At 47.5% G+C, this 27,648-nt stretch overlaps 10 protein-coding genes across 10 annotated transcripts; 3 read left to right on the top strand and 7 right to left on the bottom strand.

Moving 5' to 3' along the window:
- Positions 1-247: 247 nt before the first annotated feature.
- On the bottom strand, positions 248-614 carry EURHEDRAFT_376055 (uncharacterized protein; the record flags this gene model as incomplete). The annotated part of the gene is made up of 2 exons (XM_040778810.1): positions 248-272; positions 334-614. The coding sequence occupies 2 exons, from the start codon at positions 612-614 to the stop codon at positions 248-250; spliced, it is 306 nt and encodes a 101-aa protein (XP_040640457.1).
- Positions 615-1,325: 711 nt separating this feature from the next.
- EURHEDRAFT_410550 (uncharacterized protein) lies at positions 1,326-5,077 on the top strand. The gene is made up of 4 exons (XM_040781387.1): positions 1,326-1,727; positions 1,785-2,318; positions 2,370-3,512; positions 3,590-5,077. The coding sequence occupies exons 1-4, from the start codon at positions 1,606-1,608 to the stop codon at positions 4,737-4,739; spliced, it is 2,949 nt and encodes a 982-aa protein (XP_040640458.1). The 5' UTR covers positions 1,326-1,605; the 3' UTR covers positions 4,740-5,077.
- A 1,199-nt stretch (positions 5,078-6,276) lies between these two features.
- EURHEDRAFT_410551 (uncharacterized protein) lies at positions 6,277-9,106 on the bottom strand. Its single transcript, XM_040781388.1, has 2 exons — positions 7,732-9,106; positions 6,277-7,673 (listed from the first exon to the last, which is right to left on the bottom strand). The coding sequence occupies exons 1-2, from the start codon at positions 8,684-8,686 to the stop codon at positions 6,562-6,564; spliced, it is 2,067 nt and encodes a 688-aa protein (XP_040640459.1). The 5' UTR covers positions 8,687-9,106; the 3' UTR covers positions 6,277-6,561.
- Positions 9,107-9,224: 118 nt separating this feature from the next.
- EURHEDRAFT_338143 (uncharacterized protein) lies at positions 9,225-12,154 on the top strand. The gene is made up of 7 exons (XM_040778392.1): positions 9,225-9,517; positions 9,578-9,632; positions 9,679-9,716; positions 9,774-9,948; positions 10,008-10,955; positions 11,014-11,471; positions 11,529-12,154. Exons 1-7 carry the CDS (start codon positions 9,394-9,396, stop codon positions 11,888-11,890), a joined length of 2,160 nt encoding a protein of 719 aa, XP_040640460.1. The 5' UTR covers positions 9,225-9,393; the 3' UTR covers positions 11,891-12,154.
- On the bottom strand, positions 12,155-14,123 carry EURHEDRAFT_552588 (sugar porter family MFS transporter; the record flags this gene model as incomplete). Its single annotated transcript, XM_040787563.1, has 2 exons — positions 12,155-13,557; positions 13,650-14,123. 2 exons carry the CDS (start codon positions 14,121-14,123, stop codon positions 12,418-12,420), a joined length of 1,614 nt encoding a protein of 537 aa, XP_040640461.1. The 3' UTR covers positions 12,155-12,417.
- A 2,716-nt stretch (positions 14,124-16,839) lies between these two features.
- On the top strand, positions 16,840-18,354 carry EURHEDRAFT_384996 (uncharacterized protein). Its single transcript, XM_040779638.1, has 2 exons — positions 16,840-17,328; positions 17,374-18,354. Exons 1-2 carry the CDS (start codon positions 16,868-16,870, stop codon positions 18,167-18,169), a joined length of 1,257 nt encoding a protein of 418 aa, XP_040640462.1. The 5' UTR covers positions 16,840-16,867; the 3' UTR covers positions 18,170-18,354.
- A 1,382-nt stretch (positions 18,355-19,736) lies between these two features.
- Positions 19,737-21,515, bottom strand: EURHEDRAFT_452157 (fungal specific transcription factor domain-containing protein; the record flags this gene model as incomplete). Its single annotated transcript, XM_040784011.1, has 4 exons — positions 19,737-20,148; positions 20,196-20,425; positions 20,483-20,902; positions 20,949-21,515. Coding segments are annotated over 4 exons (1,629 nt in total), but the record flags the coding sequence as incomplete, so codon positions are not given.
- A 290-nt stretch (positions 21,516-21,805) lies between these two features.
- On the bottom strand, positions 21,806-23,225 carry EURHEDRAFT_338273 (SDR family oxidoreductase). Its single transcript, XM_040778393.1, has 4 exons — positions 22,819-23,225; positions 22,662-22,769; positions 22,453-22,609; positions 21,806-22,403 (listed from the first exon to the last, which is right to left on the bottom strand). Exons 1-4 carry the CDS (start codon positions 23,112-23,114, stop codon positions 22,236-22,238), a joined length of 729 nt encoding a protein of 242 aa, XP_040640464.1. The 5' UTR covers positions 23,115-23,225; the 3' UTR covers positions 21,806-22,235.
- A 956-nt stretch (positions 23,226-24,181) lies between these two features.
- EURHEDRAFT_496721 (uncharacterized protein) lies at positions 24,182-25,137 on the bottom strand. Its single transcript, XM_040785683.1, has 2 exons — positions 24,825-25,137; positions 24,182-24,753 (listed from the first exon to the last, which is right to left on the bottom strand). Exons 1-2 carry the CDS (start codon positions 25,111-25,113, stop codon positions 24,368-24,370), a joined length of 675 nt encoding a protein of 224 aa, XP_040640465.1. The 5' UTR covers positions 25,114-25,137; the 3' UTR covers positions 24,182-24,367.
- A 199-nt stretch (positions 25,138-25,336) lies between these two features.
- Positions 25,337-27,400, bottom strand: EURHEDRAFT_475148 (MFS quinate transporter). The gene is made up of 3 exons (XM_040785401.1): positions 27,389-27,400; positions 26,918-27,314; positions 25,337-26,866 (listed from the first exon to the last, which is right to left on the bottom strand). Exons 2-3 carry the CDS (start codon positions 26,982-26,984, stop codon positions 25,389-25,391), a joined length of 1,545 nt encoding a protein of 514 aa, XP_040640466.1. The 5' UTR covers positions 26,985-27,314; positions 27,389-27,400; the 3' UTR covers positions 25,337-25,388.
- Between the last annotated feature and the right edge of the window lie 248 nt (positions 27,401-27,648).

Here is a 27,648-nt window from a genome sequence, read left to right on the forward strand (position 1 = left end):
TAGGCAGCCTGCAGCGGTGTCCCTAAATTCCCAACCCATGCGGTTACCATTCATGGATATGATGTCTCAATTAAACTGCAGCATCCCCCCAAAGACCTCTGGTAATTTTTTAGTGCCACTTCGGCCGTCGACAGCTCGGACGCCTCTCTGATATCAGATGGCCGTTCAAACACCAAGACCCCTGCTTCGTCCGTTGGCTTCGGGGTGGAAAATATCGACCTACGCTGGTCGGAATCCCCACCCATCATCACGAAACCTCCGCCACGTCGGACCTGGGACATTGAAACTTCAGCACCTAGTCCTTGTAGAATGTTGGAGTGTTCATCATCTTACTGGTACATTCCCAGCTGAGTACACTGTTTCTCGAGGATGAGGAAGTCTTTGTGGGGTTCCGCCTTCGCATCAATGGCAGCAACTTTGGCTCCCGCTTCGGCGCATGCGAAAGCCAGCGCCAGACCAATGCCTTGTGCTCCTCCGGTGATCGCGATCACCCTGCCCTTGAGGGAGAACAGATCCAGGACATTGGTGGTGAGGTAGGAATCGCCGGCCTCTTCGTATTGTTTATGTAACGGCATCGTCTGCACTTGTACAGGTTGTTGCTGAGTGGAGGACATTATGATCGACCTTGAGCTTGAGTGTATGTTGGCGAATGGCTTCACTGAGCTTGTAGAGTAGCGCAGGGAATGGGTAACTTTTGAGGTCCTAACGAGGGCAGACGGCTGGGCTTTTTGTATTGAGCACTGCAACTGAGGAAGCGGGGATAAGGGGGTCCGTCTAGGGCTAAATGATAGCTTCCGGGGTCTAGCCCCTTGTAGTACTGTAGGTCATCCAGGCAGCCGTGAGATACGGTGAGGGAGCAGGGATTTTTCATACAGACGCTTGTCTAGCGACGCTAATGGTTTTCCCTTTTTCGTATTTAGCAGCAGCACCCCATATCGCTAGGGTGACGGGGAGTATAGAACTAATGATTATGATATATAGAGGTAGTTATATGATGGATGTACAATTGATATTCAACAAGAAATCTATATATTCACTATAGTTACAGATGACTTGGAAGATCGATATGACAAGCTAAGCATCCAAAATCCACGCGGAATCGGTTATATCAAAGAATGCCGAGAAACTCTGCAAGAAAGGAAATTTATACACACAGAAACACGGCCGACATCCTTTATATCGCGTAATGGCAATCGAGTCACGCGACTCGATATTCGCTAAATCAGGATGATCAGGTCATTTAAGTGACGTTCTATATATACAATTTCCTAATCCGATTGCAACTTTTAAATTCAACAAGAACCGCTTGTACACGCCAGTCACGGCTTGAATTTGGGTGACTGGATACCCCATAAATCGGTAGCAAAAAAGCAAACATGAAGCAAACAAGGCTTTCCGATTACCCCGATAGCAGTGAGCAGATTATTGTCGCTTCAGGTGATCCGAAGGATTGCCCTGCCGCACGAGGCTGAGCAGCCTTGGTGAGAGCATGCTTCAAAATGTGTTATAAAAATATTATAGATTTACCTATTTAATAACGCGGCGATGCCAGCACTGATATCTTCAACAAACACTTTGCTCTAATGGCAGATGGAAGCAAACGCCATGAGCCAGTCGCCCTCATTGCTCCAACCTATAAGCCGGCGTTGGTATTGGCCATTTCGCAAGCTCAAATACGACCAAATACAGAACCATAGAAAGGATGTTGAAGAACATGAACTTTGTCGGTTAGTATATTGGACCCACTGAGAGGTATGGAGCTTATTGAGGCTAATATAATATAGAGCTTGTCATTCTTTGGATAAAGATGACAGTAAATCGAACACATCTCTGATATCACAATTTATGCTCTGTCTGCCTCAAGGTTTCGCCAACAGAGTAAACCAAAGGGTCCAGCAAGAAAAGGGCAAGCAGCGGGAATGGGTGATAGGTGTTCTCATTTGCACATTTTTTGCTTCCATTGTTCTATTCCTGAACATCTCCCTGACTATTGCTGCGGTTATCCTTTCTTATTCAAAGTTCGAGGGCCAGGGATTTACTTCTGCCATGATTTACCATGGTGACTGTGGCATTTCAAAAAACTGGGTCCGTGGCCTGCATTTGCTGATAAACACCCTCAGTACAATTCTGCTGGCAGCAAGTAACTACTGTATGCAATGTTTAAGTTCACCATCTCGCCAAAATATTGAAAGTGCCCACGCTCAGCGGAAGTGGATCCATATTGGTGTGCCCAGCATCAAGAATCTGCGCTTTATTGGCTGGAGGAGATGCGTGCTCTGGGTGGTGTTATTGATATCTTCCCTACCAATTCATCTGGTGTGAGTCTTGGATGTCAACTCTCACATTTTGTTTCTAACCATGAAATGTAGTTACAATTCTGCTGTGTTTTCTGCATTAGGCACACATGAATATGGTGTTTTCCTCGCATCCACAAATTTTGATTTCAATAATCCGCCAAAAGATGGCCCTGATTATACAGGTTGCTCTGAACAGAACCTCTCCATGGATACGCCTGCTTTCTACTCCGAGGTAGCAAACTTCCAACAACTTGATACACAGAAATGTCTTGATACCTATGCTGCCGACTATCTTGCAGATCGAGGGACTCTCATTCTTGTCACTAAAAATATGACTATGGATAATAGATCTTTACGCTGGGTTGGTATGGGAAATTCGCCACAGCAGTACTCATTAAATTCGTTTTCATGGATGTGTGAGAGCGAGCCGAGTTATCCTGCAATCACCTACAATGTAAGTGACTCAGAGAATAACTGTGAGAAATACCCTTGCTTGAAAACTTGTGCAGACTCATGCAAAGTGGAATGCCTTGGCAATTGGAATGTGTCCTCCGTACCCTGGTCAGTTCCTTTATTGAACGTGACTCTTTTGTCGAGTATTCCACATAATATCAGCTTTGATGTCAACCAAGGCGATATAGAGACTAACAGCTCTGTTCTTGGTGATAAGGAGGACCTTTCAAATCTCATTGATTTCTTACAAGGGTATCCACAGAAAAACGAACTACAGCAGTATCTTGATGATTCAACTCGCTGGAAAAACAGTTCATGGGCAAAGAGTGCTGAAATCCATGATACAGGATTTGCATGTGCTCTACAGACTGTGAACCCATCCCTTCCTGCCCTTTCAGTCGACTATTGCTTAAGCCAAAAAGTTGATGAGAAATGTCAGCTATTATTCAGTCTTCCTATATGCCTTACTGTTATTCTGTGCAACATCATCAAAGTTTCTTGTATGCTCGTGACAGCATATGATGATAGGAAGGAAATATTCTTAACAGTTGGGGATGCCATATCATCCTTTCTCAGAAGACCTGATAGGACTACTAAAGACAGATGTTTACTGTCAAGAAGGAACATTTCTGGAAAGGGCCCATATTGTTGGCAGCTAGTTGATCAATACAGATTACCACCTCAGCCTACAACTTTCTGGCCTAAGAGGAGAAAATGGAGGGGGGCTGCAGATGGCTCAAATTTGGGATTGGTTCTCTGGTTGTAGGTATTCCTCATTCGCTTCCCCTTTCTTTCCCCCCTTTTTTTTTAAGTCACTAGCGAGTACCTGACACGTACAGCTGGCTTGTTCTCATTCTGGTATTACTTGCTTGCCTTCTATCCGGTATTCTTAGCTTGTCGGGCAAACGTCAATCCATATCATTTCCAGCACTGTGGAACTTGGGCTTTGGAAGTGTCGCCTCATCTACAGTGATAAACCTTTGTGCCAATGCCAGCAACTGTTCGGGGATTATATCAATGGTCCTTCTTGCGAATACACCACAGCTCATTGTTTCAGTTGCATACTTCTTTTACAACAACATGTTAACCAGTATGCTTCTTGCTGTTGAGTTCAATGACTATGCTGCGGAACGCAAACCACTGCGCGTCTCTTGGCCAAAAGGACACCAGCGCTCGACCTACTACCTCAGTCTCCCATACCGATACAGTATTCCGCTGCTAATTACCCATGCGATGCTACATTGGCTAGTGTCCCAGAGCCTTTTCTTTGTGGAGGTTATCTTGTATGATACGGTTGGAAACATAACCCCAGAACGTCTTGTTGCATGCGGCTATTCACCAATGGCAATGATATTTGCCCTTCTTCTCGGTGCTTCAATGATGATTGTTATTCTAGCCTTGGGATTCAGGTACTTCAAGAACAGTATGCCACTTGCCAGCAGTTGCAGTGCCGCGATTAGTGCAGCATGCCATGCTCCAACTGGTTGTGGCGATGCACTCAAACCTGTTATGTGGGGAGAAGTGTTGAAGTCCCCGGTCAAGGACAGCCGTACAGAAAGCAACAGTCAGAAAAATGATAGGAAAGTCATGGATGTGTCTCAATTGGATTCAAGAAGTCAACGCGCTGAAGAGGATTCAGACAGCTACCAAGGGCAAACGAATGGGAGCCAATCTCACTTGCTGGGTGGGAACAATGGCGCAGGTGAAGACATTGGGGAGGCCATAAGCTATATTGTATCTAGGCTGGATACAGGGGATGAAGGCTCTTTTGAGGAAATTACACTGGTTGAGAGCGATCATGAAGATGATGGAATCACACTTCAGTCAGGTACAAGAGGCCGCCACTCTGACGAGGAAAATTTAAATGCCACCCAGAACCAAGGCAATAATGCTAACTTGCTGGGTGGAGGGAACGGCTTTGAATATGGCCATTGTTGCTTTTCATCCTCAGAAGTTATTGCCCCGAGCGCTGGGAAACTATACATGTGAACATCTAGCAGTTCAAGAATGAACGGACCACTGATGATGGGATATGAATGGACATGGCGAAAATCTAATATATATTTGTATATTAACCATGGCTGTCATCTTTTTGTTTCTATTACGGCTCTATATGTTAAGATCGTAGCCTTAAATAAGTTCCAACGCTCCTTTCGGGGGAAGTGTGATGGTCTTGAGGAATATAAATCTGTTGGTAGACTATCTAGCGGAATACCAACATGGAAAAGGAAAGAAAGAAAAATACAGCCAGAAATTGCATAGTTCATGCAAGTCACGAGATGATCGATGTTTGCATTGCTTTTATTTCCATGGGGAGTCCCAATTTGTCGTTGGAAATTCTAAGGGGATGTTGGTCCCGCCCAATGGGACTAACTATTAGTCCCATTTCCCACTATGAACTAGAGTTGCATTCGGAGCGGGTTGGAGCGGGTTGAGAGCTCATTCCACCCACACCACTGCGGATTCGGGTTGAACGAACAGAATCCGAATCCGGTCCAAAATCCGCGCGGATTTGGAGTGGGTTGAACCACAAGAATACGCACTAAACCTGCTTAGGTGGAATATGTGATACACTAGACCAACCATGGTTAGTTTCGGATTGGAATGGATTCAAAGGCATTTGAAATCCAATCCACGCTCTCTGGATTTGTTAAATACAGGTAATCGGAATCAACTGAGTTGACACGAAATCACAACTTCAAGCTTGAATTTCCAGGTTTTATTTTGACAGTTTTAAATGATGCGTTTGGCTCAATCAGCGATAGATACGATTATTGATAGCAGTCCAAGATGAGCAAGATCCATCACCTGTTCACAATTGTACATTGTTCATTGTAGTACTCTACACACATATATATATATATATGGAATACAGGTGTCGGTGTGACACAATCAAATCAATAGAACTCTTTTCTCACACCTTTTCTAGACAGCTAGTGACAAGTATAATTGATACAAGGAAAAAATAAAGAATGTGCTGCAGCCTACAAGCTCTGATATCTACTCACCTTTGTAATATGACTGTATTACCTTTAATCGGGGGCTGTGGGTGCGTGGCGTCGTGGGCGAGATAGAAGTATTTGGGGAAGGATGGGGTTGTTATGGTGAGGTTTCCAGTTGGGATTATTAGTGGGGAATGGAGGATCCGTTGGGATTAATGTAATCCATAGCATCTCTCTGTACGGGGTGGTTTGGACTCGGTTCTTGCGAGGATGGGAATTGTTTGGGGTGAGGAGTTCGTGCTGGAGGAGAGATAGGAGTAGGAGTAGGAGTAGGGTCGACTCATTTTATGGTCATGGCCAGAGAGTTGTTGGTTGATTCACCCAGATACCTGGCCCTTAGTGAGATTTATGTCACAGGCTGCGCCTGCCGCATGGGCGAAATGTTGACTTCTATATACACTGAAGGTTGAATGATATGCTTACTGCACCGACTGACCAATCAACGTAATCGGGCTATTCTCCCGATTAATCATAATCAACCGTATCCACGAGTGATAGTTTTAAAGAGAGAGATGTTAGGACTGGGGGCTATGGCTATGCAGCCAGCATCTTTTGATTATGACCGCATACACGCTTTATGCACTTTGCTATTGTTTTGTCTCTTAAGCCTCTGGCGCAACCTTCCCCTTTGCGCTCGCCATACCACTCTACACAGGATGATACGTGTAGGACAATGACAGTGTAGCGCAAGTTTAGCATTGTATAGTTGGGAGCCCAGAAGAGTCTAGAAACAGCGTATCAATCCATCATCATCGTTGTGAATATATACCTCACAAATAATAAATAGAACATCGTAACATTCAAGCATTTTAAAAGAATGGAATTGCGAAAAGAGCCAGCAACAGGCTTAGTAAACCTTTATGGGGGACGCCCACAGTTGATACTGCCGCATTGGATGAAGTAGAAGAGGCAGATGGGGTTGCCGTGCCACTGGGACTACTGGATATTGTGATCGATGAGCTATCAACGTTGCCAGTGGCCATTGGTCCCTTGGTGGATGCGCTTTCAGTCCTACACACCTCCACCGTGATTGTGCTCAGTCCAGCTACTGGAGTTGTCGGCGCTGTGCTAGTTGTTTCCCCAGTCTGAGTAATGGTCGTAATAGTCCCGTTGGTGGCAAGAGTGCTCGTTGTAGTGGCTTCTATTGAGGCCGCGGTGCTGGTAGCAGTTGTCCCTGCTGCGGTACTCGTGGAAGTCGTCGCCAGACCAGAGCAAAAATTCAGGTACTGTGCAAATGTCGGCAACATTATTTGTGAATATCGATCATCCGAGTCCGAGTCAGCATTATTGCTGATGCACTTCTTACAAAGTCCCAATTCGGTCGTGAACGAGTCGCTTTCGCACAGCTCCGGCGTTTTCCCGATTGATTGTGGCATTTGTGCAGCCTCATTACAACCATTATAACATTTACCGGGAAGATCCGAGATGTCTCTCTTGGCATTTTGGCCGACGAGGAAATCCCAGAACGATTTGGTATCGCGTTTCCTCTTAGACGCTGCGGAGCCTAAAACTTGGAAGATGGAGTAGCCCAGGCCAAAGTCATCCGGATCAAGGTTGTAATAGTCCTTGGAAATATTGAAGCGGTTGCCATCTTCATCAGTAGCTACGGATTGATTGTAAATCAAGGGTGGAGCGGGAATGCAATCTGAGGGGGCGCAGACGTAGCCATCAGCGGGAACACCAGCTTCAGCGATGCAGCCGGCACGGTCACCCGTATGAGGAGGTCGGCAGAGATATCCAGGCGGACAACCCCAAGTATAGTCTGCTGGTAGCTGCGTAGCAGGCGTATAGGTTGGATTGCTGATGAGACTGGAACAGACTGAAATGGAGACGGTGGTAGTGCCGACGGAACTTTGTGTAAGTGTCGTTCCCTGACCAGAGGTGATTTCAGTCACGGTCATGGGAGCCGCTTCAGTAGTTTCTGAGCTCGACTATGTCAATGCTTGCAACGCCAATCTGCGTGGGCGGGGAATATGTACCTGGAGCTGTGATGGTGTCGACTATTGCAGTTGATCCCACAACAGTCACTGTACCACCAGGACGCGTGATTGTAGCGGTAGTAATTGAACCTGGCAGGGTACTAGTGCCTCCAGACAGAGTGACAGTGCTAGCAGGCTGGCTGATGAATGTCGTGAGAGTTGACGCTGGAAGGGTTGTAACTGACCCTGGAATAGTGGTGACAGACCCTGGAATCATTTCGCTCGTCACAACGGTGGTTCCTGGAAAGGTGGTTCCTGGCGCAGCGACGGTTGACTCGCCCATGGTAATCGTTACTGTGGAGGCGTCCGTGACCGTTGAGCCACCGACAGTAGACGTGACTGTTGAACCGCTGACAGTCGACGTAATCGTTGAGCCACCGATAGTCGTAGTCACTGTTGGGCCATCGACAGTAGACGTGACTGTTGAACCGCTGACAGTAGTTCTCACTGTCGAGGTTGGAACCGATGACTGATCAATAGTAACCGTTTTCGTCGAGACATCTGTGACAGCCGTTGCAGGGGCACTGACGGTATCTGTTACGGTCTTTGTCGAGACATCTGTGGCAGTCGCTGCAGGGCCACTGACGGTGTCTGTTACGGTCTTTGTCGAGACATCTGTGACAGTTGCTGCAGGAGCACTGACAGTGTCTGTTACGGTGACCTTCCCAGTCTCAAAAACAGTTCGAGTGACGGTGTCGGTGATTGAATTAGTGACAGTATCCGTGACAGTACCCGCTGGCGCGCCAGTGCAAGTCTCGGAATCACCCAGCCAAACACTAACTCCTACTGTTATCGTAACCGTCACTCGTTCCAGTTCTCCTGCTGGCAAGCCTCTGATAACAGCCGGCGGCGTCGGGACAGGCGTGAGCATCTCACTGTCGTAGGTGCTTGTAGACCGAGCAAAGGCACTCGTCGCTAACAGCGACAACCATGCGACTGAAATCGAAATCTTCATGGTTATCTCTTTTGGAGAAAGATACTCGCGGGTTGGTGAAGACCAGAGGGTGAACAACGGAGAATACAATAAAAAAAAAAAAAGGCCCCCGATTGAATCAACAAACAGACGCAATATGCACGGATAGCATCGTGAGGCTCAAATTGGACACGCCATTATGCAGTTCGGGAAAAGGGTGGAACTCGTATTCGCATGCATTTCAATTGGCAGGAATAGATGTTGATGGATGTCAATGCCAATTCAGCTGCATGCAAGACCCACGGAATCCTCGCGATGTTTATTACTGGCAGCTTCGTACTTGTAGTATTCCCCGCTGCTGGTTGTCCACCGCATCTAGGTCGCATTATTCCGACTTCAAGACTTTTCATGGAAATGATCTGAGCAGCATGGATTTGAGGCGCATTTGAGGCCGTGCATCGGCATCTGTGGTTGGCTCAGGGCCTTCATGGTGGGGGATCGTCGTGTTCGGGCAGACACGAAGTGATAGAATATCAAAGACATGGAAGCAAAGCCGCATCGCGGGTTGGATTCGGAGACTTAGCCCCTCGACTTCCGGGTCTATCCAAAAGCCTGCATCTAGCGGTCACCGTAGCCCCATATGTCGGCACTTGGGATCCCAGCTCGCCCTTTCCTAGTTGACAACTCAGACAGCGACAAGTGCAACTGCAGCTGCCATCGGTTGAAAAATTAAAAATAAAAGAAATACTATGTTTTTTTTCTTAGCGACGGTTTACACCCTGCTGGCAGTTGTGGTAGACTGCGCTGTGGGCGAATGCGGTTCATGGCAAACGCAGGTTAACATCTCCATGTGCAACTGGCAGGGACTGCGTGGTGAGTATTTATTTTTGTTGCGGCCGCTGTGGTCAGGTTCTTGAGCACTGACGGTAGTAGCCAACGTTCTTCGCGATACGATCTATCTAGATGGAGGACAGTTATGGCTTCAGAAGTATTAGTCACTCCATATGAATGTTGATTGGAACTGACAATTGCAGAGGATATTCAGACGGTTGCATTCAACCTGAAGAAGATGGTAAAGAATGGACCGAATACAAAAACTGATGAGATTTACCCAGCTAACTCAGAAAAGACACTCTGGGGGGCACCATCTATTACCTTGATCTTTCTACACCTTTCAACACCAGCTCGAATTTTACGACCGTCCTGAAAAACATTAGCGTTGCCAGCGGCGCTGCCAATAACATAGCTCCAAAATACGTTGACGGCGTGATGTTTGCCAACGACGATGAGTTTTACCTCTATGGGTTTGTGGTCCTCACTCATATAGCAAATACTAACTACTGACCAAAATAAACCATTCCAGAGGCAGAGCAGATGCTACCTTGTCCGGTGAGCAGCCACCTGATAACGAGGTTCTTGGTTACGAAGCCTTCCAGTATGGCCCATATCGTAGTAGCTGGAAGCCTGGCTTGTACGAAGGACACCTTTCTACCAACGTCACAAGACATATCACCAATGGCGCTGGAGTGTCGGCACCTAGCGAGAACCTAGGCTTCTACTTTAGCGGAATGCGCGACCCGGACTGGGGATATTTCAGTTACGGTACCCGAGGGCCCAACACAACAGCCGACACGCTCATCACCGTGGATATGTCCGTGATGAGAGATGAAAAGTGGTACAATCATACACTACCGAGCTATATCCCTGGCCGTGCTAACGCAGAATTGGTTTGGGTGCCAATGTCCGATTCTGGTGTTCTGGTGGCCATTGGGGGAGTGATTAATCCAGTTGAAATGCGGCAAGACGGGCTGGAAAAATCGCAAACGGCAGAGAGCAAGAGAGTCAGCCCAACATTTATGGAAACGGTCTCCGTTTACGATGTGAAGAGTCAAACATGGTATCTCCAAAACACGACGGGTGATACGCCGCCACAGTTGACGCAGTTCTGCTCTGTGCTTGCTAGCGCGGCCGACGGCTCCTCACATAATATCTATATCTACGGTGGGTACAGTGGTCTAGTCTATGACGAGAATGCGTCAGATGATGTTTATATTTTGTCTTTGCCTTCCTTTAAATGGATCAAGGCGTACAGCGGCACAAATACACACGGACGAGTCGGGCATCGATGCATCAAAGTATATCCAGACCAGATGCTGGCACTTGGGGGAATGCATATCGACATAACGCACTGTCTAGAAGATGGTGTCATCGTCAATTTCAATCTCAACAGTTTGCGTTTTGAGGACTATGATCCCACGCAGTGGGGTGAGTATCAAGTGCCTGATATTGTAACAGCAGAAATTGGAGGAAGGTAAAAAAACAATTGACAAATACCCAAGGAGAAAGTTCATGGCTTACTTCTCATGTAGCTCTTCAGGAGGTGCAACCACCACTGCCCCATCGTCATGGACCAACACCTCGCTAGCCGGAATATTTGACAAGAAGTACAGCAAGACCATCGAAACGTACTGGCCCTACAACAATGGCTCCAGCACTGCCGGGGGAAACTCCAAAAGTGGCGGACTTCCGACCTGGGCTGCCGCAGTGATCGGTGTGCTCTGCGGTCTCTTCGGCATTGCGCTCCTTACAGTAGGATTCTGGTTGTATCGTCGACGTCGCAACCAACGCCGTGCTGCAGCAGTCGCGGCTACAACGGAGAGTGATACCAAAGAAAAGCCTCAATGGATGGATTCAGACGGACCGACCTCCCCCGGCCCCGGTCCAGTATCTGAATCCACAGGCGTAGAAACAACGCAGGATTCAGCTGTCACTTCGGTAACTCCTGGTACAGTTGAATCCGGAGGAGACGAGGTGTATGAGTTGCATGGTATTTACCTCGCCTAATTACATAGAGACTTCACTTAATGCTAACTCCGACATTCAGATTCCTCGCCCGTCGAACTTCCTACGCAGTTTAACGTTACCCGTTCCACGCCCAATATATCCCCACAGCTGGGTCCAATGCGAGACTCCCACTCTCCAGTCTCCCTACACAGTCGTGGTGAGTCTGACTCGGGACATTCTTATCTGCCATCCCACTACCGGCGCCCGTCATCACTCTCGACAGCACCGTCCTTCTCGATCGATAATGTGGTCACCGGTCGGACCTCGTATTTCCAGGAATCCTTCGAAAATGAGAACATGCAGCGCCCACGTCATGGATCTGAGATTTCAGACGCAAGTGTTAGTTCAGATGAGAGAGGACGAGTTGGGGGCAGCGAGACGATTCACGAACATGAAGCATAAGCTATATATAATCACGAATTTGTAATACAGCTTTGATTTTTCTAGCATCTCCAACACAACAACTTTTTTTGTCTTCCCTAGAAGACCGACGCGTAAAAAGAAAGCTGAGTGTTGGAAAGAGCATCAAAAGAACATACAGAGATCAGACGAGCTTTTTGAGCGGTTGCATGAGATCGGACTCTTTCTGTCTCCGAGGTCCCTATGGATGTGCGTTGCAGGAGGATGTGGGAATATTTTGTATGCTGATATATAGAGCTTTTTGCGGGGTTTGATGTTGCGGTAATGCTAGCGAGCGTGCAGCCTGAGGAGGGTAAATTCCGTAAGTGAGCCAAATGAGGAGCATTGTGTTTCTTTCTGGCGGTGGAAGAAACAAGCGTTAGGAAAGGGGAGTAGACTGGGGTTTCTGGTTGTATGGCCGGAAGATCCGAAGTTGAAAGGGGCTTGACCTGATAAATCTTTTCAAGCGAAGTGAATTTGGTTTATTTACATATTCCTACGACTGCGGGCTAGACATTATTTAGATACATTTATACGTCGGGTTTTCCTTGACCGATATCTACTGAAGAAGCCGCCATCCTCATGACCTCCCTCTCTTCGTGGCTACTAGAATCCCCAAACACCTCGTCAATCTGCTCCAGTGTCTTTCCACTCGTTTCGGGAACCAGGAAGAAGGCCCAAATTCCCGCAAGGAAACACCAAACCGCAAAGAAGATATAAGTGCGGTAGCCGATGTCACTCATCATTGGTGGCGTGATGACACCTACGACAAAATTAGACAGCCAGTTGACACAAGTAGACAAGGCAACACCCTTTGAGCGAATTGCATTGGGAAAGACTTCCGAGGGAAGCGCCCATCCGAGAGGCGAGTAGGAGACTCCGAAAATGAGAATGAACAGGAACGCCATAGCAACGCATGCCCAGCCTGCTGCTGTATTGACGGACCAGTCCTGCCCATAAACTGCAGATAAAGCAGCAATGACAATATAACACGCGCAAGTGCCAAAACCACCGAAGATGGCCAGTGGTCGACGACCAACTTTGTCAATGATAAAAAAACAGACGATGACAGTGACCAGCTGAAGACAGTTGAAAACACCTGAGAGGATCAAAGACATATCTTCGGTTTGACCGATAGATTCGAATAGTGTCGGAGCGTAATAAATGAACGCATTTATCCCGAGGAACTGCTGGAAGAATGCCACGCCGCAGCCAACGATGGTTCGTTTCCAGGTTCGCCGGTTGAAGATGCTCAGCCAAATAAGTGCTTCTCGCTTGACTCCTGATGCTCCGGTGTGCTGCCGCTCCTCAATAATTTGTTGGAACTTAACCTCAGTGATAATGTCCCTAAACTCAGCTTGGACCCTCTTGTCCGTCTGCGGTAGTCGACGTAACTTGCTGAGACTCTTCAGGCAGTCGTCGTGGCGGTCCACAAGAGCCAGCCAACGTGGCGAATAGGGGAAGAAGTGGATGAAGATTCCAAGGAATGTGGCGCTGACCACCTGGAGGCCGAAGGGAAGGCGAAACGAGACTTCACTTTCGATCAATCTAGTTCCGAACGTGATCCAATAAGCGATTACCACGCCTGAGACAACAGAGACGGATTCCAATACCAACAACGTTCCTCGCAGATTTGGTGGTGATATTTCGGAAATATACAATGGAGCCCCCTGTAAAGATACAGATGAGCAAGTGTAGCTCTCTCCTGGAGATTATCATGTATCATGAATTCAGGCACTCACCATGGCCAATGTGCCCACACCCATGCCACCAATGGCTCCCCTGCGACTAGCATGCCGTAGTTCTGTGCACTGGTCTGAATAATAGCTCCAATGTCAAATATGACGACGACCAATGTCAAAGCCCATTTCCTGGAGAGTTTGTCGACCAGGTAAGGCATGAAAAGACAGCCCACGAAAGCACCGAGCAGCAACATGCCCGTCATGAAACCTTTCCCAAAGGCTGTCTCAGTTCCCGGGATAGCTTCATGAAATTGGCTCATCACGTTGATGATAGATATTACACCCTGGTCGTATCCAAAGGAGAAGCCACCGAGCGATGCAAGGAAGGCAGCACCAAAGACGAATCCTGAACTAATGAGTCCTTTGACACCCTCCGGACCATAGGAGAGCATCTCGTTCGGGATCTCAGCGGCCTTGCCTTCATCATGTTCTGCCATTGGGGTATCCCCTTTGGCTTGTGAGTATTGGAGTGGGTCTTTGTTCTCGTCGTTCATTGTTTATAATCTGGATTTGATGAGTGGGCTTGGAGAGATGAACGACGAAATCGAACACTTTTATATATACAGATGGAGTTACACAGCGAGCAACTGAATCCAATTAGTGCTTCACGGTTGCGGCATCCCTATCCCGGGCTTACAATGTTCTCTTTGGCGGTCAATAGCCGCCAGAAATGATGGAGCAAATGATTGCATGGTAAAACCCCGACTACCTCGGCATGCTATATCATTCACGGCTACCCTGATCACACCATGGGGTTCCAAGGCTGGGCGGCAGAATATCCTTAACACGAGTCTTCAGGAGTTCAAGACAAATGCCACTTGCGTGGTTGGCTGTGTTCAGTGTATCACCTTTTCCCAGGTCGTGGACCCCGCATTTACCCCGGATTCACATCCAATAAGGTGTGGGCAATGCATTGCGTCTACCTAGCCAAGGCGTCACCTATTGATGCCGCGCCTTGTCCCAGATATTATACTATGCAATGACGGAAAGTGGAATCCGACAAAGGGAGCTGAAAAGTCGGTATACACAGTGATAATCAGGCAGAGAAATCCTTCCAGGCAGTGATTCAATATCATGCACAGTGTTAATTAAAGGTGTGAATTAGTATAGCATTATGATAGGTATTAGGTGAGGTATTTGGTGATCTATTCATTCCATGATGGGGGATAAGGGGTGTTGGGTGCGTGTAGCAAAGGCTCATGACTAAAGCTGGTGAATGGTCCTCAGGATGGAAACAAATTAAAAAAGTGACAATGCCCAAAAAATATTATCAAAATGTATTGAAAAAGCCACAGGATACTACATGACATGCAAGTGCCTAAACTGAAAGAAACAAAAAGGGACAAAAAATGACCGGGCTGGCGCTCGATCCGTGGACTTTATCAGTGTTGATGGTGCGATATAACAAACTAATCTTTTCAGCAATTGTTGAAATGACCCAGTCGGTATTTATCTTATGAGGAAGTTTTTCCTGGAAACCAAGGATGAGACATCTAGGGTTCACTTGCAGTATTAGAGTGAACGGTAGCTTTGCTTGTAGATTGAAGGCAATACATTTCAAAATAATCATTTTATGAAGTATCTCGATAAACATAGATAGTGATGGGATCGGCCAAATTACGACGTTATGTTTCCCCCATGGAATCTAAATTTCCATCCCATGTTCGCTGTCGATGACCATAGGTGGATAAATCCAACCGTCTGTCATAGTCTGATTAAGGAACAGAGTACACTAAACAATAGCGGATTTGCCATGATCAGATATCATTCTTTTTATCCCTGGCACCGCGAGGGTGCATAACATGAGTTGATGATTGAGCACGATGTGAAGATGCTTGAAGCTGTAAGGGCTTCCCACCCCTGCGACTTGTATGCCAAGAGCGATGCGGCTGCCAATCTGGAGAAGCTAATGGTAAGGATTTGGCCGCATCTTAGACATTTCTGCTAGAAAGTCACTAATATTGGTGCAGCCTTACTACCTTGAGCTCATTGATGAGCCTTTCCCGTAGAAAGTCATGACGTGGTGGTTCATTCTGGTAACTGCCATTGAAAACTAGTGAGATAGATTCGACAAACCCCATAAGCGCACGTTAGATGCTTTGTGCTGTTCTTGTTCTTTAATCACACTGAGCATTGGACTTGACATAAAGTCTGACTTTACGTTGCAATATTTTGTTAGGATCCAATCATACACACGCTAGCTTGCTATGAGACTAAACTAATTTGGTCACAGATCCGTCAAGACTCGGGAATTCACGACTAGAATTATCACGGAGTGCAGGGTACTCACTAGCGGCATGAGATGTTTGACTACTTTATCCTGTTTGAATATAGGGCAGGAACCCCATTCGCACACACTAGATCGTGCCGCGCTGGTAGCCTAGCTACTTTTTTTTTTTTTTTTTTCCTTATACATGTTAGTATTTTGCTAGGTAATTTACCGATAGACTTATGTTGAGACCGTCACAGATACCATTGGTGGAGTGGCCGGAAAAGCAAGACCTCATGTAAATGCATTGTCTAGTAAAACATATGGAAGCAGAGAATATGAACCAATTCACCATATAAAAGATAGAGGGAGACAGGATCAGCTCAAAACACTGGTCAATGTGGACGGAGGGTAACGGGGCAAATGAAACTGGAAGTGGAAGCGAGAGGAGGGCACAGCCGCAGTTTCTGAAATAAAAAGAAAAAAAGAGGGACGATGGGGCCCAAATAACCAGGAATATGGATGAATGCAGAATATGGGAGGAAGTTTAGGAAGAGGAAAGCATCTGGGAGGGGACGAGGTCAGAACAGTGTGGGAGAGCTCTTCTATACTTGGGAGGCCTGGCAGGCGGCGTTTACAGTACAGCATACCGGGAGTCTACCAGAAAGGGCAAAACTAACCTGACCAGGGAATTTGAAGGCTCTCGTTTTACATGAACAATTGAACAACACCCTTAGAACCTGGTAATGGCAGACCTGGCCGGATACCGAGATCATTCGGCTATATTGGAGTGACATAACATTCCCTAAGGCTCCTTACAAGCATCTCCATGATAACAGACATGATCTCCCTCATATATCGCTAGCGCTCATCGCACACAAGACCCGACGGTTTTGCATTAATGCGGGTCACGATTTGCCGAACGGAGCACCGGATTGGCTGTGTCCCTGTAAAATCTAGTGTGGATTGATGAGGGGCAGCGGGCTGACAATCTCGCAGCCACCGATCTAATGCAAAAACACACGAGCCATGTCTGGTCTCGAAGCTATCGGTATCGCAGCGAGCATCATTCAAGTAGCTGAACTGGGTACCAAGCTTGCGGTCAAACTGTGCACTTTCTACCGCCAGGTTAAGGAATCGAATGAGAGTATTCAGAATCTGTCGAGCGATGTTTCGCTGACGTGCAGTATTTTGCATCAATTGGGGGATAGTTTGAACGAGGATGCGGAAACGAGGCTGTACTCAGCTCAGGCGTTCCTTACTGCGCAGGAGGTTTTGGAGGAGTGTAGGAGGGTGTTTGATAAGATCGACCATGCGGTTGAGGAGCAGAGGCGCGATAATACGAAGAATCGAGTCGCTCGTGTGACGAGAAAGTTTGGGCTCGCGCTGATGGAAGGAGATCTCGATGCAATGAGGACTAATTTGGAGAGATTGAAGAGTACTGTATTGCTGATGTTGAATGTGATTATATATGCCGGGCAGATTCGGTGGTATGTCTCACCTTGCATAATGTTGATGTTGACTAACAGATATAGTAAATCCGAGTCCCCTCTCTTAAAAGAACAACGAGAACTTATAAATCTCCTCGTGGCAGAGAAAAAGGCCAACGAGGAAAAATACACCAATCTCAAAACAGCCATCGAGTCGGTCCAGGTGAACAATCACTTTCAAGCGTTGTCCTCATCCATCAGCCAGGATACAGCAAGTACCACAAGCACTGCATGCGACCCCCTCCCGACAGAAATAAAAGAGTACCAAATCCTGTTCAGAGACCTTCTCGACCGAGTCGACGCCTGCAAATACACCCTCGAACCAAGCCGACACCGACGTATCCGCAGCGGCGTCATGGATCTGAATTTGGCCGAGGAAATACTATTCCAGTCCGCCAATAGACAGAATCTTTCACAGCTGGCTTGTGAAGATTCGGTATCCGAATCGCAAGCTATACAAAGCCCTGCAGCGAGCAGAAAGAAGCGAAAAGCACGACTGGTGCCTGCATATTTTGGCAGTGACGCCGGATTACCCGCGGCTTGTTGTAGCCCGTACTCCTCCTTCGAGTCGGACTTCAGTGGTATCAACCATCCTGCTGCAGCGGTAACCGTTGATCAGAAAGCAGCAGCACCATGGCTTGGGGAGTTTAGTCCGATGGCGCTTACGTCTGTGGAGCAGGGTCATGCTAGCTCACCGGAGGATTTTAAGTCTTTGCCGTCGGGACCTCCTCTGGATCGGGGAAGCCATGACAGTTACAGTCGCTCAGTGGTTGTCGCTGATGCTGTGAATGATGTGGTTCTTGAGTGGACGACTATAGAAAGTGGTGAATTACTTGGTTAGATTTTCAGAACTGGTTTGTGAGCATTCAGTAGAGTGCTTTATCCAAGGGGATTAATTGTGTCATTCCGTAACATCCATATTCCAGCTAGCAAGATGATAGCTAGCTAGAACACTTTATGTAAACCATTAGACATCTCTATGCTATACATTCGACCGTATAAAAAGCCATAAGCATTCCCGAAACTTCATCTCTTCATAAAAAGACTCGCTTCTCCGCCCACTTCCAGACTCACCGGATCTGTCTCATTCCCCTTCTTCTGAACTGGATCAACCCTACTCTGCTCATGTCTCTACCTATCCACAGCGGTCGAAGAACGCGAAGAAGGATCCGCGGGGGAGGTTGGAGGCTGTTAATACTGGGGTGTAGGTGCGGAGGAAGGGAGAGTCAAAGGACGGTTCTATCGCAGGGATCGCTATTGGATTGTTTGATCGAGCAGTGCCTGGCTGGGGTGCTGATTCGGTGCCAAATTCTGTTGCTGTTGAGGTGTACGGCGGGGATTCTGCGTTGACTGCATTGATATTTGATGGTCCAGCCACATTATCGGAAGGAATGTCCAGGGTTTCGAACGGATTTTGTGACTTTTCGCTGGCTATGGTGTCGATAATGCGATGCTGTATTGTTAGAAACAAGCAATGGCGGACGGCCGGGTCTTATTGCCAACATTCGTAAATCACGTATGTATGGTACCATTAGGATTTGGCGCATAGCTAAACCTCGTATCTTTATATTTGTTGTTCTCGCCATTGCCCTTATTTTCTTATGGCTGTGTAGATATTTTCCATGGTCAAGCAATTAGCCTTGCCGAGTTGCTATATTGGATTAGATTTCGTGTAAGCGCCATGTGTCAGCAATGTATACTGACACCAGCTTCAGGAGCATTGCATGTCAGGTTAAAACATATACTGGCGTATTATTTGAACAATGATGTTTACAACATCCACTGCGCGCAAGTGTTGTACGGTCTTTCAAGATTTGCGATCCGTTACAAATTGTGTAAGCCGCATCTTCGGGCGATGGCTTCATGGACTTTCGTATAAGTAGATAGCATTGTAGCGCTACATAAACGTTGCCTCGGCGATGCTTCCGTCAGTGTGCTTGACTTCCAGGCCCAGAAAGACGCCGCTGTGTGTAAGGCTCTCCAAGACTTGCCGACATGATGCTGATTGTGTGGCCGGTGTCGTTGTCTGTAGGGAGTTTTGTGTTAGTCATGTTTGGGTCCAGAGATATCTAGCAAGAATGAGCAATTACAGCCGTGCGGATATACATGGGCTTGCTGAGAAGTATGTTTTCGCATCAATGGAGACTTTAGCCAATATTCAGGTACAAAATTAGAGTATATAAACTGTTCTTCCGTCAAACTTGGCAAAGTTTCGGAAATCCGACGGCCGAACCGAAACGGTAACTCACTGTCCACCTAACCTGATCGTGTATAATCCGGTTGAGTTAGGGTTATTCTTTTTCCTTTACGTCAAGGGAATTATAACCAATCTCGTCATTGGTCGTATAAAGATCACTGCAGCGTAAAGTGTATTCCCGGACGTTTGCCGGTTTGCTATGGTATCTATATTACAGGATAGGAAAGTCCGGATTAAGCCACCCCAACGGCACCTCGCTATTAAAAAGCTGCCACATAAGCCAATCGGTCGAAGCCCCTATCTCAGAATTGGATGTATCTTGTCCCAGGTCTATATTATCCCAGGCATTTGGAAAAATTCGAACCGTGGGGGGCGTCTCTGCTGGTCGTTGCATTTGTGGATTAGACTGGGAAATTACCTCTACATCTTCATGAAATAGCGGCTCGCAAAGCCGGTCGAGTGAAGTAAGGAGGCTGAGGACTTTTTCCAGGTGCGGGTCGCGCTTGAATTCTGATAGACCGGTGGTAATCTGGTGCATGATCACATGGTCGTCCTTGTCTAGTGTTCCGATGATGTTGCAGAAAACGACAAAGAAAGGGCTGAGTGGGTATAAAAGCAATGTCCTGCGACATTGTCAGCAAGACTCTAAGAGCAGAAAGGGCGAACAAACCATGTCAAAAAAGATGGGTATGGATCGTCAAATCCCAACTCAGCGCGGTGTTGCTGCAGAAATCGAAACGCTTCCAGGGATTTTCGGGCGTAGGTTAGACATTCTCTATGTACTAGTGGGGTGAATGTGCATCTCAGACGTGTTCGGAGGATTTCCACGTAGATTGCATAGTAGCAGAAATCAGCGGCAACCCAGTCATATTGAAGCATTTCTGGGAGTGATTCGCGGCTCTGTCCCGCTGTTGTCAGTCGGATCTGTTGGAAATGGCAAGAGGCCAGGTAGCTTACGGATTGTAGATCATTAGAGATGATATACATCCTCTCCTCGATAAAATTGCAAGTGTCCAAAATGTACCTGGAATCAGCTCGTTTCAAGTGCGATGAAAACGCAAGCAGGTGCCCTTGGATCTGCGCGAAATCCAGCAGAATCCGGATCAGCGGGTCATATGGTGACTGCTGTATAGAGGCAATAAGCTCTGTCGGAGATACATTAAGATCAGGTAAAGCTGTACGCCGCAAAAGAAGTGCGCTGACAGTTCTATCCATATAGTAGCACCAATATACGGCGCTGTGTATCTCCTCTTCGATCTGTGAGCGAGTAGGTATGCTGCGAATACGATCGTAACCGAGTGCAACTATTTGCTGAGCAGCGTATGAGTTTAAAGTCCAGCATTGTTTGACATCTCCCAGTTGCTGCATCAACAAGGCCTATCCGTGTTAGTCTCAGGCCATGGTAATTGACTTCAGCGCTTACACTCGACACAAGGGACTGAATGGACTGCAGGCTCGGCGACGCGAGAATGTTGAATTGACGCATACTCCGAAGAGTAGCTGCGATGTAAGCATTTCTCGACTGAACGAGCTGGTCCCTGACAATGGGGCTAGTTATTATCCTCGAGAGTTGATAGAAATGCCCAATCGCCTTGACGTAAATGCAGACGCAGTATTGATGGAACAATTGACCTTGGCAATCGCCCTTCATGAGAGTCGCGGCCATTTTCTCGAGTGTCTTGTTCGATATATGGTCTGGCCACTGGGGCCCGGCATTTGGATGCAAGAGCATCAGTAGTAACTCTGATGGAGGCGCTCCTGGTACAGTAACGGATTCCTCAGTAGTAGCGTCCGTGGTCTCATTCCCGATGTTCTCGCCTGGCTGCTTTTTCTCACATCTTCCGATTTGGTTTACCAGCTGGAGAGCGGCTCTGAGAACAGTTTGTTGCTTTTGACTGGTATGTCTACTGTCACCCAACTCCAGCTGGATGACTGATCTTGCACGTATTGCATGATGGTTGGAACAATCAGTGCCATCGTCGCTCTCTGCACGCTCTTCCAAGTGCTGGCGAGTATCAATACGTCGTCTCTGCCTTGCCAAAACCTCCTCGATCTCGCTATCATCTAAATTTGCCGAAAGCCGGCCACCTCTGAACAACGCATTAGTTTCAATTCGGTCATTTAGCAATTTCGAAGTTAGGAATGGAATTGCACCTTTGCGACAGAGGTGTAAGAGCTGGTCTTTCTAGGTGAAGTATACTCTCCTCCGGAGTCAAGCTACTGCTTCTATTAGCACAGCAGCACTGTCATCATGGATCAGATGCCGCAAACCCTGGCAATGGTCTTTTCCTTGACCTTCCCGGCCGAGCCCGTTGGCATTCGACGCCGGCGTCCGCGCAATTCGCACAGTATTTCTGTCTATCGCATTTGACCTACGGCTGTATAAGCCAAGAACATTAATTGGACCAGAAAAATTGAAGGGCAAAGACCTTTCTCGAATGACATCGATCGCACTAGAACCGAGTAAGTCTAAATCACCCCACTGAAATCCAATATGTTGGAAAAGGTAGTAAGTGGGCTTACGGCAGATAAGATATCCCCAATGAAATACCCCTGTGACATTCTCTCTAATATACGTAGAATGATTTCCGACACAATAGTAGAGAAGTTGATAAGCAATTATTGATTGACAGAATCCTTCGTCCCAACCAAACTGCCGACGGCCCACCTTCCGGAACAGTTCGGATCCCCGAACACAAATAGAAAATGCTTAGAAAGGAATTCCCTTGCCATCGTAAAAGTCCCATCCGGCGTGATAAGTGTTCTTGAACTTGCCGTTATCTTCCTGCTCGACAGAGTTGATGACCTCCATAATACCGTTTACCCCTTCGTCAACTGTGAGATGGGCTTTTTCGCTGCCCATGTCGGTTTTAACCCACTGTTTTTGTTAGTTGCCGGGTAATAGATAACCAGGGAAGGAAACTCACGCCAGGACACAGTGCGACGAAAGTAAAGCCCTCATCTTGGTAGGACAAGGCATATTGCACCGTCAACGCATTGAGAGCCGCTTTGCTGATTTTGTAGGCCGGGGTAGCAGAGAAGGTCATGTGCGGGGCGTTCGTGATGGATCCAAGGGCGCTCGAGCTGATTTTAAGTTAGAACATGTTCGGAGAATAGGGGTATAAGGCAGACTAACATGTTAATAACCTTCTTTACTTGTCCGCTCTGCATCAGAGGAAGGTATGCGCGGGTGACATTGTGCACGCCTGTCACGTTCACAGACATATGCCATGCAAGATCATCCCTATGTCTCGTTAGCACCGTTCCTATAACTCGCATTCATGTACACATGCATCTGCGCCACCTTGCCATCTAAATCCGCAATAACTCCCGCACAGTTGACGAGGATGTCCAGACCCGACTGGCCCAGAATCGACTGGACCTCCTTGACGGACTGGGCAACACTGGAGTCATCAGTGACCTCAAGCGGAACAAACACGACACGACCATTCGACTGCTCAACGACTTCCTTGATCCCGGGACTGGGCTTTCGAGATGTGGCGATGACAAAATCTCCTTGCGACGAGAACCGCTTGACCATCTCGAGGCCGAGGCCGCGAGCACTGCCGGTGATTAGGACGTTGGGCATTGTGATTGAAGATGAATCGTGTGTAGGTCTATATTCTGTGCTCTGTAGAAGTAGAGTTATAGAATACAGATATAAATAACGGACCAGACCACGTTTTGCTTCCGAAGTCCGAGAAAATCGAGTCACTCGGAGACCCGCATTTATCTCCGGTCGTTGCTTAGAAATTAAATCTTCTGAGAAGGAGTGGGTCTTGCAGTGGATGTATTATCAATTGAAAGAGAAAATGAAAAGTGAAGTTTGCTTGCATTGTCCCCAGAATGAGACCGGGGCTGAGTGCCTATAGTTTGCATAAAGTGCTTGTTTCAACTGCGGTGGACGTAGTAAATGCCTGGTCATTATAACTAATGACTATGCAGTGTACAACAAACTCAGTTATCACTAAGCGACTTCCCTTCTAGCGTTCCTGACCCTTGTCATGACTCCCTTTCCGTAAGTGCTGATGGGCTTGCATTTTACGCCATGGCTGATTTACCCTTCGCTTTTCTCTTTTATTTTGAGCCTTGTCTAACTGACATCCATGCCAGATATCTCTTCTACCAGTATGGGAGCCGTATCCGAAGCAAGAGCCGGTTTGCAATGTCGCAGGTTGGATCAATAATCCTACACACATATGATATATCGTGTGTGCATTTATGCTAAGGAATCTGGTTGCTTCCAATGTTGCTCTTCTACAAGTGCATCAACAGATTCCTAACCGGTCTTGTTTGAGTATGGTGCGCCATAAATCTAATATATGGAAAATGGGAAATAGAGTAAATGAAAAAGATTAATCAGTAGTAACAGAACAACGGCAACATGTGCTTTTTAATAAATTGAAAGCTATTCCAGCTAGACTTCATAAGCAATTCCAATTTCCCCCTTAGATCAAACCCGAGAATGATCCGCGATGGCTCAGTTTCAGCGCTGTTTGCTTGAAAGGAGCTTGACGGCTTTTACTTTTTAATCCTTTTCTATTTCTTTCCTCTTTTAAATGGGGCTCGCTGATAGGTAAATCTTTTCTATTCTACAGCAAATTTATGCTCGTACAAATCGCAGGTTGTGGCCAGCTTAGTATTCGTCATAGTACGGGCTCCGCAAAAGGGCAGGCACAGCAAGTTCAGCTAGCTGAGCAGATCGTTGCCGTAGAGATTAATGAGAATGGAGAGTGAAGACTTGAGTACGTAGAGAATAGAGTACAGTAGAATACAATTTATGCCGTAAGCATACGCCATAATACCTCAGCACCGGACACCACAATTCATTCGGGCTCCATTTCACCTTAGAACATACCGCACCCCAGACCCCAACAATGCCTTTGCATACAATTCATGCAACCAAACAACAAACCTCGGCATAGGCAGTCCCTTATTCCTCCCAATCCCCTGGAAAAAGACCGACTTGAACCCGAACTCGACTACTTCCTCGTCCGGCTTCACATTGATAGTCATCTCGATTAATGCGTCCAATGGCCGTAAGTCTTGGTTGGTGACTTTGTCGCCACCCCGGACGATAATAGCATCAGGGGATTTTTGCAGGACGAGAAATTCGTCTGTTATTGTGGTCCCTGGGTTATAGCGTGATGCGAGGAGGTCAGATTTTGACCAGAGATGGTTCTCTGTGGTAGTGAAGCATCTCAGGAGGTTGCGTTGAATAGTAAATCCTGTGTTTAAGATTAGCTATGTTGCTGTACCATGAAATGTGTAGTTTGCATTCGTTGAAGTGAACACTAACCAAAACCTCCCCACACACCACCGCAATACCGCTCGACTAATCTCTCCCGATTCTCCAACAGCGACGGTTCGATCTGCGAAAAGGGGACGTTCATAACGTGCAAATCATGTACGGTGGGGTTATCGTTTGGGTTGTATTTTCTGTAATGCTTGTTCTGGAATATCGGGTCTGACGAATTCGATATCGGAAGCGCCTGGATATCCCAGGTAGTGTAGAGATATGTCCCCATTGTTACGGCCAGGGCGCCGCCGCTGGCGGAAAGGCCTCGATGGAAGAGGATTTTGAGCATATTAGGATAGATGTTGGTTAAATGATGGTATAAGGAGCTTGTTGAGAATCGGAGTAGAAATCGCAGTGGATCGTCGGAGATCTTGTGAGATAGGTCGGACATCCGACTCGGAAGGGAAAGGCGTCGGTCCCACCTATCTACCCTTTTAAAGATTTTACACGGGGTACGGGAGGATCTACAAGAAGTGTCGTCGGATTATGAACGAACCCGGTTATTGGAATGGGTGTATCATTGCTATACCCTTATTCGCTATTGCTAATGGAATAGAAATTTGATTACCGGCGGTCAACGTCCTCCGCATGCTCGGTAATTTCGCCCTTCGAATCATCCAATTTCGTTTCAGGCCGGTGCTCGATGTCCCGCAGGTGCCCGAATGCAAATGTTCGTTCAAAGAGGACGTCCATCTCCTCGAGCGAGCGGGCCTTGGTCTCCCGGACGAAGAGGAATACCCAGACACCCATGGTAAAGCAGAAGATACCGAACATGATAAACGTGCGCCAACCAATGTTGGAAATAGCCGCGGGGGTGATGTAGGTAATGACGAAGTTGAATAACCACTGCGTAGCAGAACCCAGACCGACACCGTACGCACGCAGACGGGTGGGAAAGATCTCAGACACATATACCCAGGGAATCGGACCCCAGGAGGCGGAGTAGCCGATGACATACAGATAAATCATGACGACCATGGCAAGAGAGGCAGAGGAGATACCCCCGTCCGTGCTGTCCGGATTAGGGGGCTTGCTGACCAGCACCGCACCCAGAACGAACATGATGGCACTCATCCACCAGCCGCCGATGATGAGGGACCAACGACGGCCAATCTTGTCGATACCGATGATCAGGAATATACCCGTGGCCACGACCTTGACCACACCATAGATACCAGTGGTGAACAGACTGGTGTTGCCGCCCGTGACACCAACGGTTTGGAAGAGCTGGGGTGCGTAGTATCCGATGCTGTTTGTGCCGGAGAACTGTTGCCAGAACATCATGATAAAGCAGTTGAGGAAGCGTAGACGGTTGCCAGATTGGAGGGTCTCGCGCCATGTCAGGCCTTGTGTTTCTTCGACTTCGTGCTCGACGGCTATTTTGATTTCGGAAAATTCAGCCTGGACGTCTGGGTCGTCGATAGGCTTGCTACGCATGTATGCAAGGGCCTTGAGGGCTTCCTCGTGGCGGTTTTCTTTGGAGAGCCAACGGGGGGATTCGGTCAGGAAGAACATCCCGATAAGCATTAGACCGCCAGGCACGAGCTGAAAGGCAATGGGGATCCGCCATTGTTTAGTCGTAGGGGCGATGTTTTCGCCAACCCCGTAGCAAAGCCAGTAGGCCACTGTGACACCGATGACGAGGAATTCCTGGAACAGACCGGCGATACGGCCACGGATTTTCGGGGGACAATTCTCAGAAACAAAGACGGGGGTGATGGAGGACATGCCACCGATTCCGAATCCTGCAATCACACGTCCGCCGTAGATATAGGAGAGCGAGCCGTTTGCAGCGCTTTGCACGGCGGCACCGATAAGGAATATCAAATCGAAGCCCATGATGGAGTATCGACGACCGTATTTTTCGTTGACGAAGGCGCCCAGAATGGCACCGAAGAAACATCCGGCCGTCAGAAGAGAAACAACATTGGACGAGACCTGCGCACTCTCGCTGCTTGAAAACCCTCCTGAGGCGGAAAGACCAAAATCACTCTTGAAGCTCGGCAGCTCCAAGACACTACCCATCACACCAGTATCATAGCCTAGCCTGTCAGTATCGCAACCTAAAGTAATTAAGTCCTGGAAGGACTTACCAAATAAAAAGGAGCCAGTGTATGCCACCGTAGCCAGCACGTATACACGCAAATTCCCGAATGCCATGTTGCAGTCAGTCACCTCGTGGGATTTGAACAAGAAGTGAAGAGGAGGATGATCCCATTTATGACAGATGAGAAATCAGCTGAGAGATTGAAGTACCCCGGACTTTTTAAGCATGCCGATTGGTAATGCATCATGTTCATTACCCGACATCAAGGCCAAGCTTGGATCTATCAAATGCCGCTCGATCTCAAGAAAAGGGCCCAGAGCAACGGGATGAGAATATGTTAACTGTTATTCGAGCATCGCATATACGATAAACATCCGGGTCACGGGGTCGGCATTTGGGCCTCGCTCGGATAAATTCCGCAGTGTTTAACTGGTTAGGGTATGCTGGTGGTGGATACCATGTCAATCAGGATCTCATCTTGCCCCGGATAGGTCAATGAGGCGAGGAGAAAACTTACCCCAGATTCTGTTTGCCGAGATGTAGAGGCGGGGCCGATCTGGGGGAGTTTGATTGCACCGGCAAGTTGTGGCGTATATTTTATTCCGCTCAGGAGAGAGGGGAGCAGGAGTGTTTACATGCCATGTTGCCATACCTTAAAGCTGACAATGTCCCTTGTGCATGCCCATGCGCATGCGTCCGTGCTATTTGAGCCAGGCCAAGGATAAATTCGATATCATGTCCTTGTCTGACATCCTACAGGGACCCCCCCGGTCCTTT

The sequence above is a fragment of the Aspergillus ruber genome (assembly GCF_000600275.1).
Source record: "Aspergillus ruber CBS 135680 unplaced genomic scaffold scaffold00007, whole genome shotgun sequence".
In the NCBI taxonomy this organism is placed as follows: Eukaryota; Fungi; Ascomycota; class Eurotiomycetes; order Eurotiales; family Aspergillaceae; genus Aspergillus; species Aspergillus ruber.

Excerpts from the sequence above, each read along its gene's own strand:
- EURHEDRAFT_338143 (XM_040778392.1), top strand. The coding sequence starts at position 9,394 with ATGTTTTTTTTCTTAGCGACGGTTTACACCCTGCTGGCAGTTGTGGTA. Across the intron at positions 9,518-9,577 it reads CAACTGGCAGGGACTGCGTG|CCAACGTTCTTCGCGATACG; the intron begins GTGAGTATTTAT and ends TGACGGTAGTAG. Across the intron at positions 10,956-11,013 it reads ACAGCAGAAATTGGAGGAAG|CTCTTCAGGAGGTGCAACCA; the intron begins GTAAAAAAACAA and ends CTTCTCATGTAG.
- EURHEDRAFT_384996 (XM_040779638.1), top strand. The coding sequence starts at position 16,868 with ATGTCTGGTCTCGAAGCTATCGGTATCGCAGCGAGCATCATTCAAGTA. Across the intron at positions 17,329-17,373 it reads TATGCCGGGCAGATTCGGTG|TAAATCCGAGTCCCCTCTCT; the intron begins GTATGTCTCACC and ends TAACAGATATAG.
- EURHEDRAFT_338273 (XM_040778393.1), bottom strand. The coding sequence starts at position 23,114 with ATGCCCAACGTCCTAATCACCGGCAGTGCTCGCGGCCTCGGCCTCGAG. Across the intron at positions 22,770-22,818 it reads GATGGCAAGGTGGCGCAGAT|GGATGATCTTGCATGGCATA; the intron begins GCATGTGTACAT and ends AACGAGACATAG. Across the intron at positions 22,610-22,661 it reads GTAAAGAAGGTTATTAACAT|CTCGAGCGCCCTTGGATCCA; the intron begins GTTAGTCTGCCT and ends ACTTAAAATCAG.
- EURHEDRAFT_410551 (XM_040781388.1), bottom strand. The coding sequence starts at position 8,686 with ATGAAGATTTCGATTTCAGTCGCATGGTTGTCGCTGTTAGCGACGAGT. Across the intron at positions 7,674-7,731 it reads CGACACCATCACAGCTCCAG|AAACTACTGAAGCGGCTCCC; the intron begins GTACATATTCCC and ends AGTCGAGCTCAG.
- EURHEDRAFT_496721 (XM_040785683.1), bottom strand. The coding sequence starts at position 25,113 with ATGCTCAAAATCCTCTTCCATCGAGGCCTTTCCGCCAGCGGCGGCGCC. Across the intron at positions 24,754-24,824 it reads TGGTGTGTGGGGAGGTTTTG|GATTTACTATTCAACGCAAC; the intron begins GTTAGTGTTCAC and ends TCTTAAACACAG.
- EURHEDRAFT_410550 (XM_040781387.1), top strand. The coding sequence starts at position 1,606 with ATGAGCCAGTCGCCCTCATTGCTCCAACCTATAAGCCGGCGTTGGTAT. Across the intron at positions 1,728-1,784 it reads GAAGAACATGAACTTTGTCG|AGCTTGTCATTCTTTGGATA; the intron begins GTTAGTATATTG and ends AATATAATATAG. Across the intron at positions 2,319-2,369 it reads TCCCTACCAATTCATCTGGT|TTACAATTCTGCTGTGTTTT; the intron begins GTGAGTCTTGGA and ends CATGAAATGTAG.
- EURHEDRAFT_475148 (XM_040785401.1), bottom strand. The coding sequence starts at position 26,984 with ATGGCATTCGGGAATTTGCGTGTATACGTGCTGGCTACGGTGGCATAC. Across the intron at positions 26,867-26,917 it reads CACTGGCTCCTTTTTATTTG|GCTATGATACTGGTGTGATG; the intron begins GTAAGTCCTTCC and ends CTGACAGGCTAG.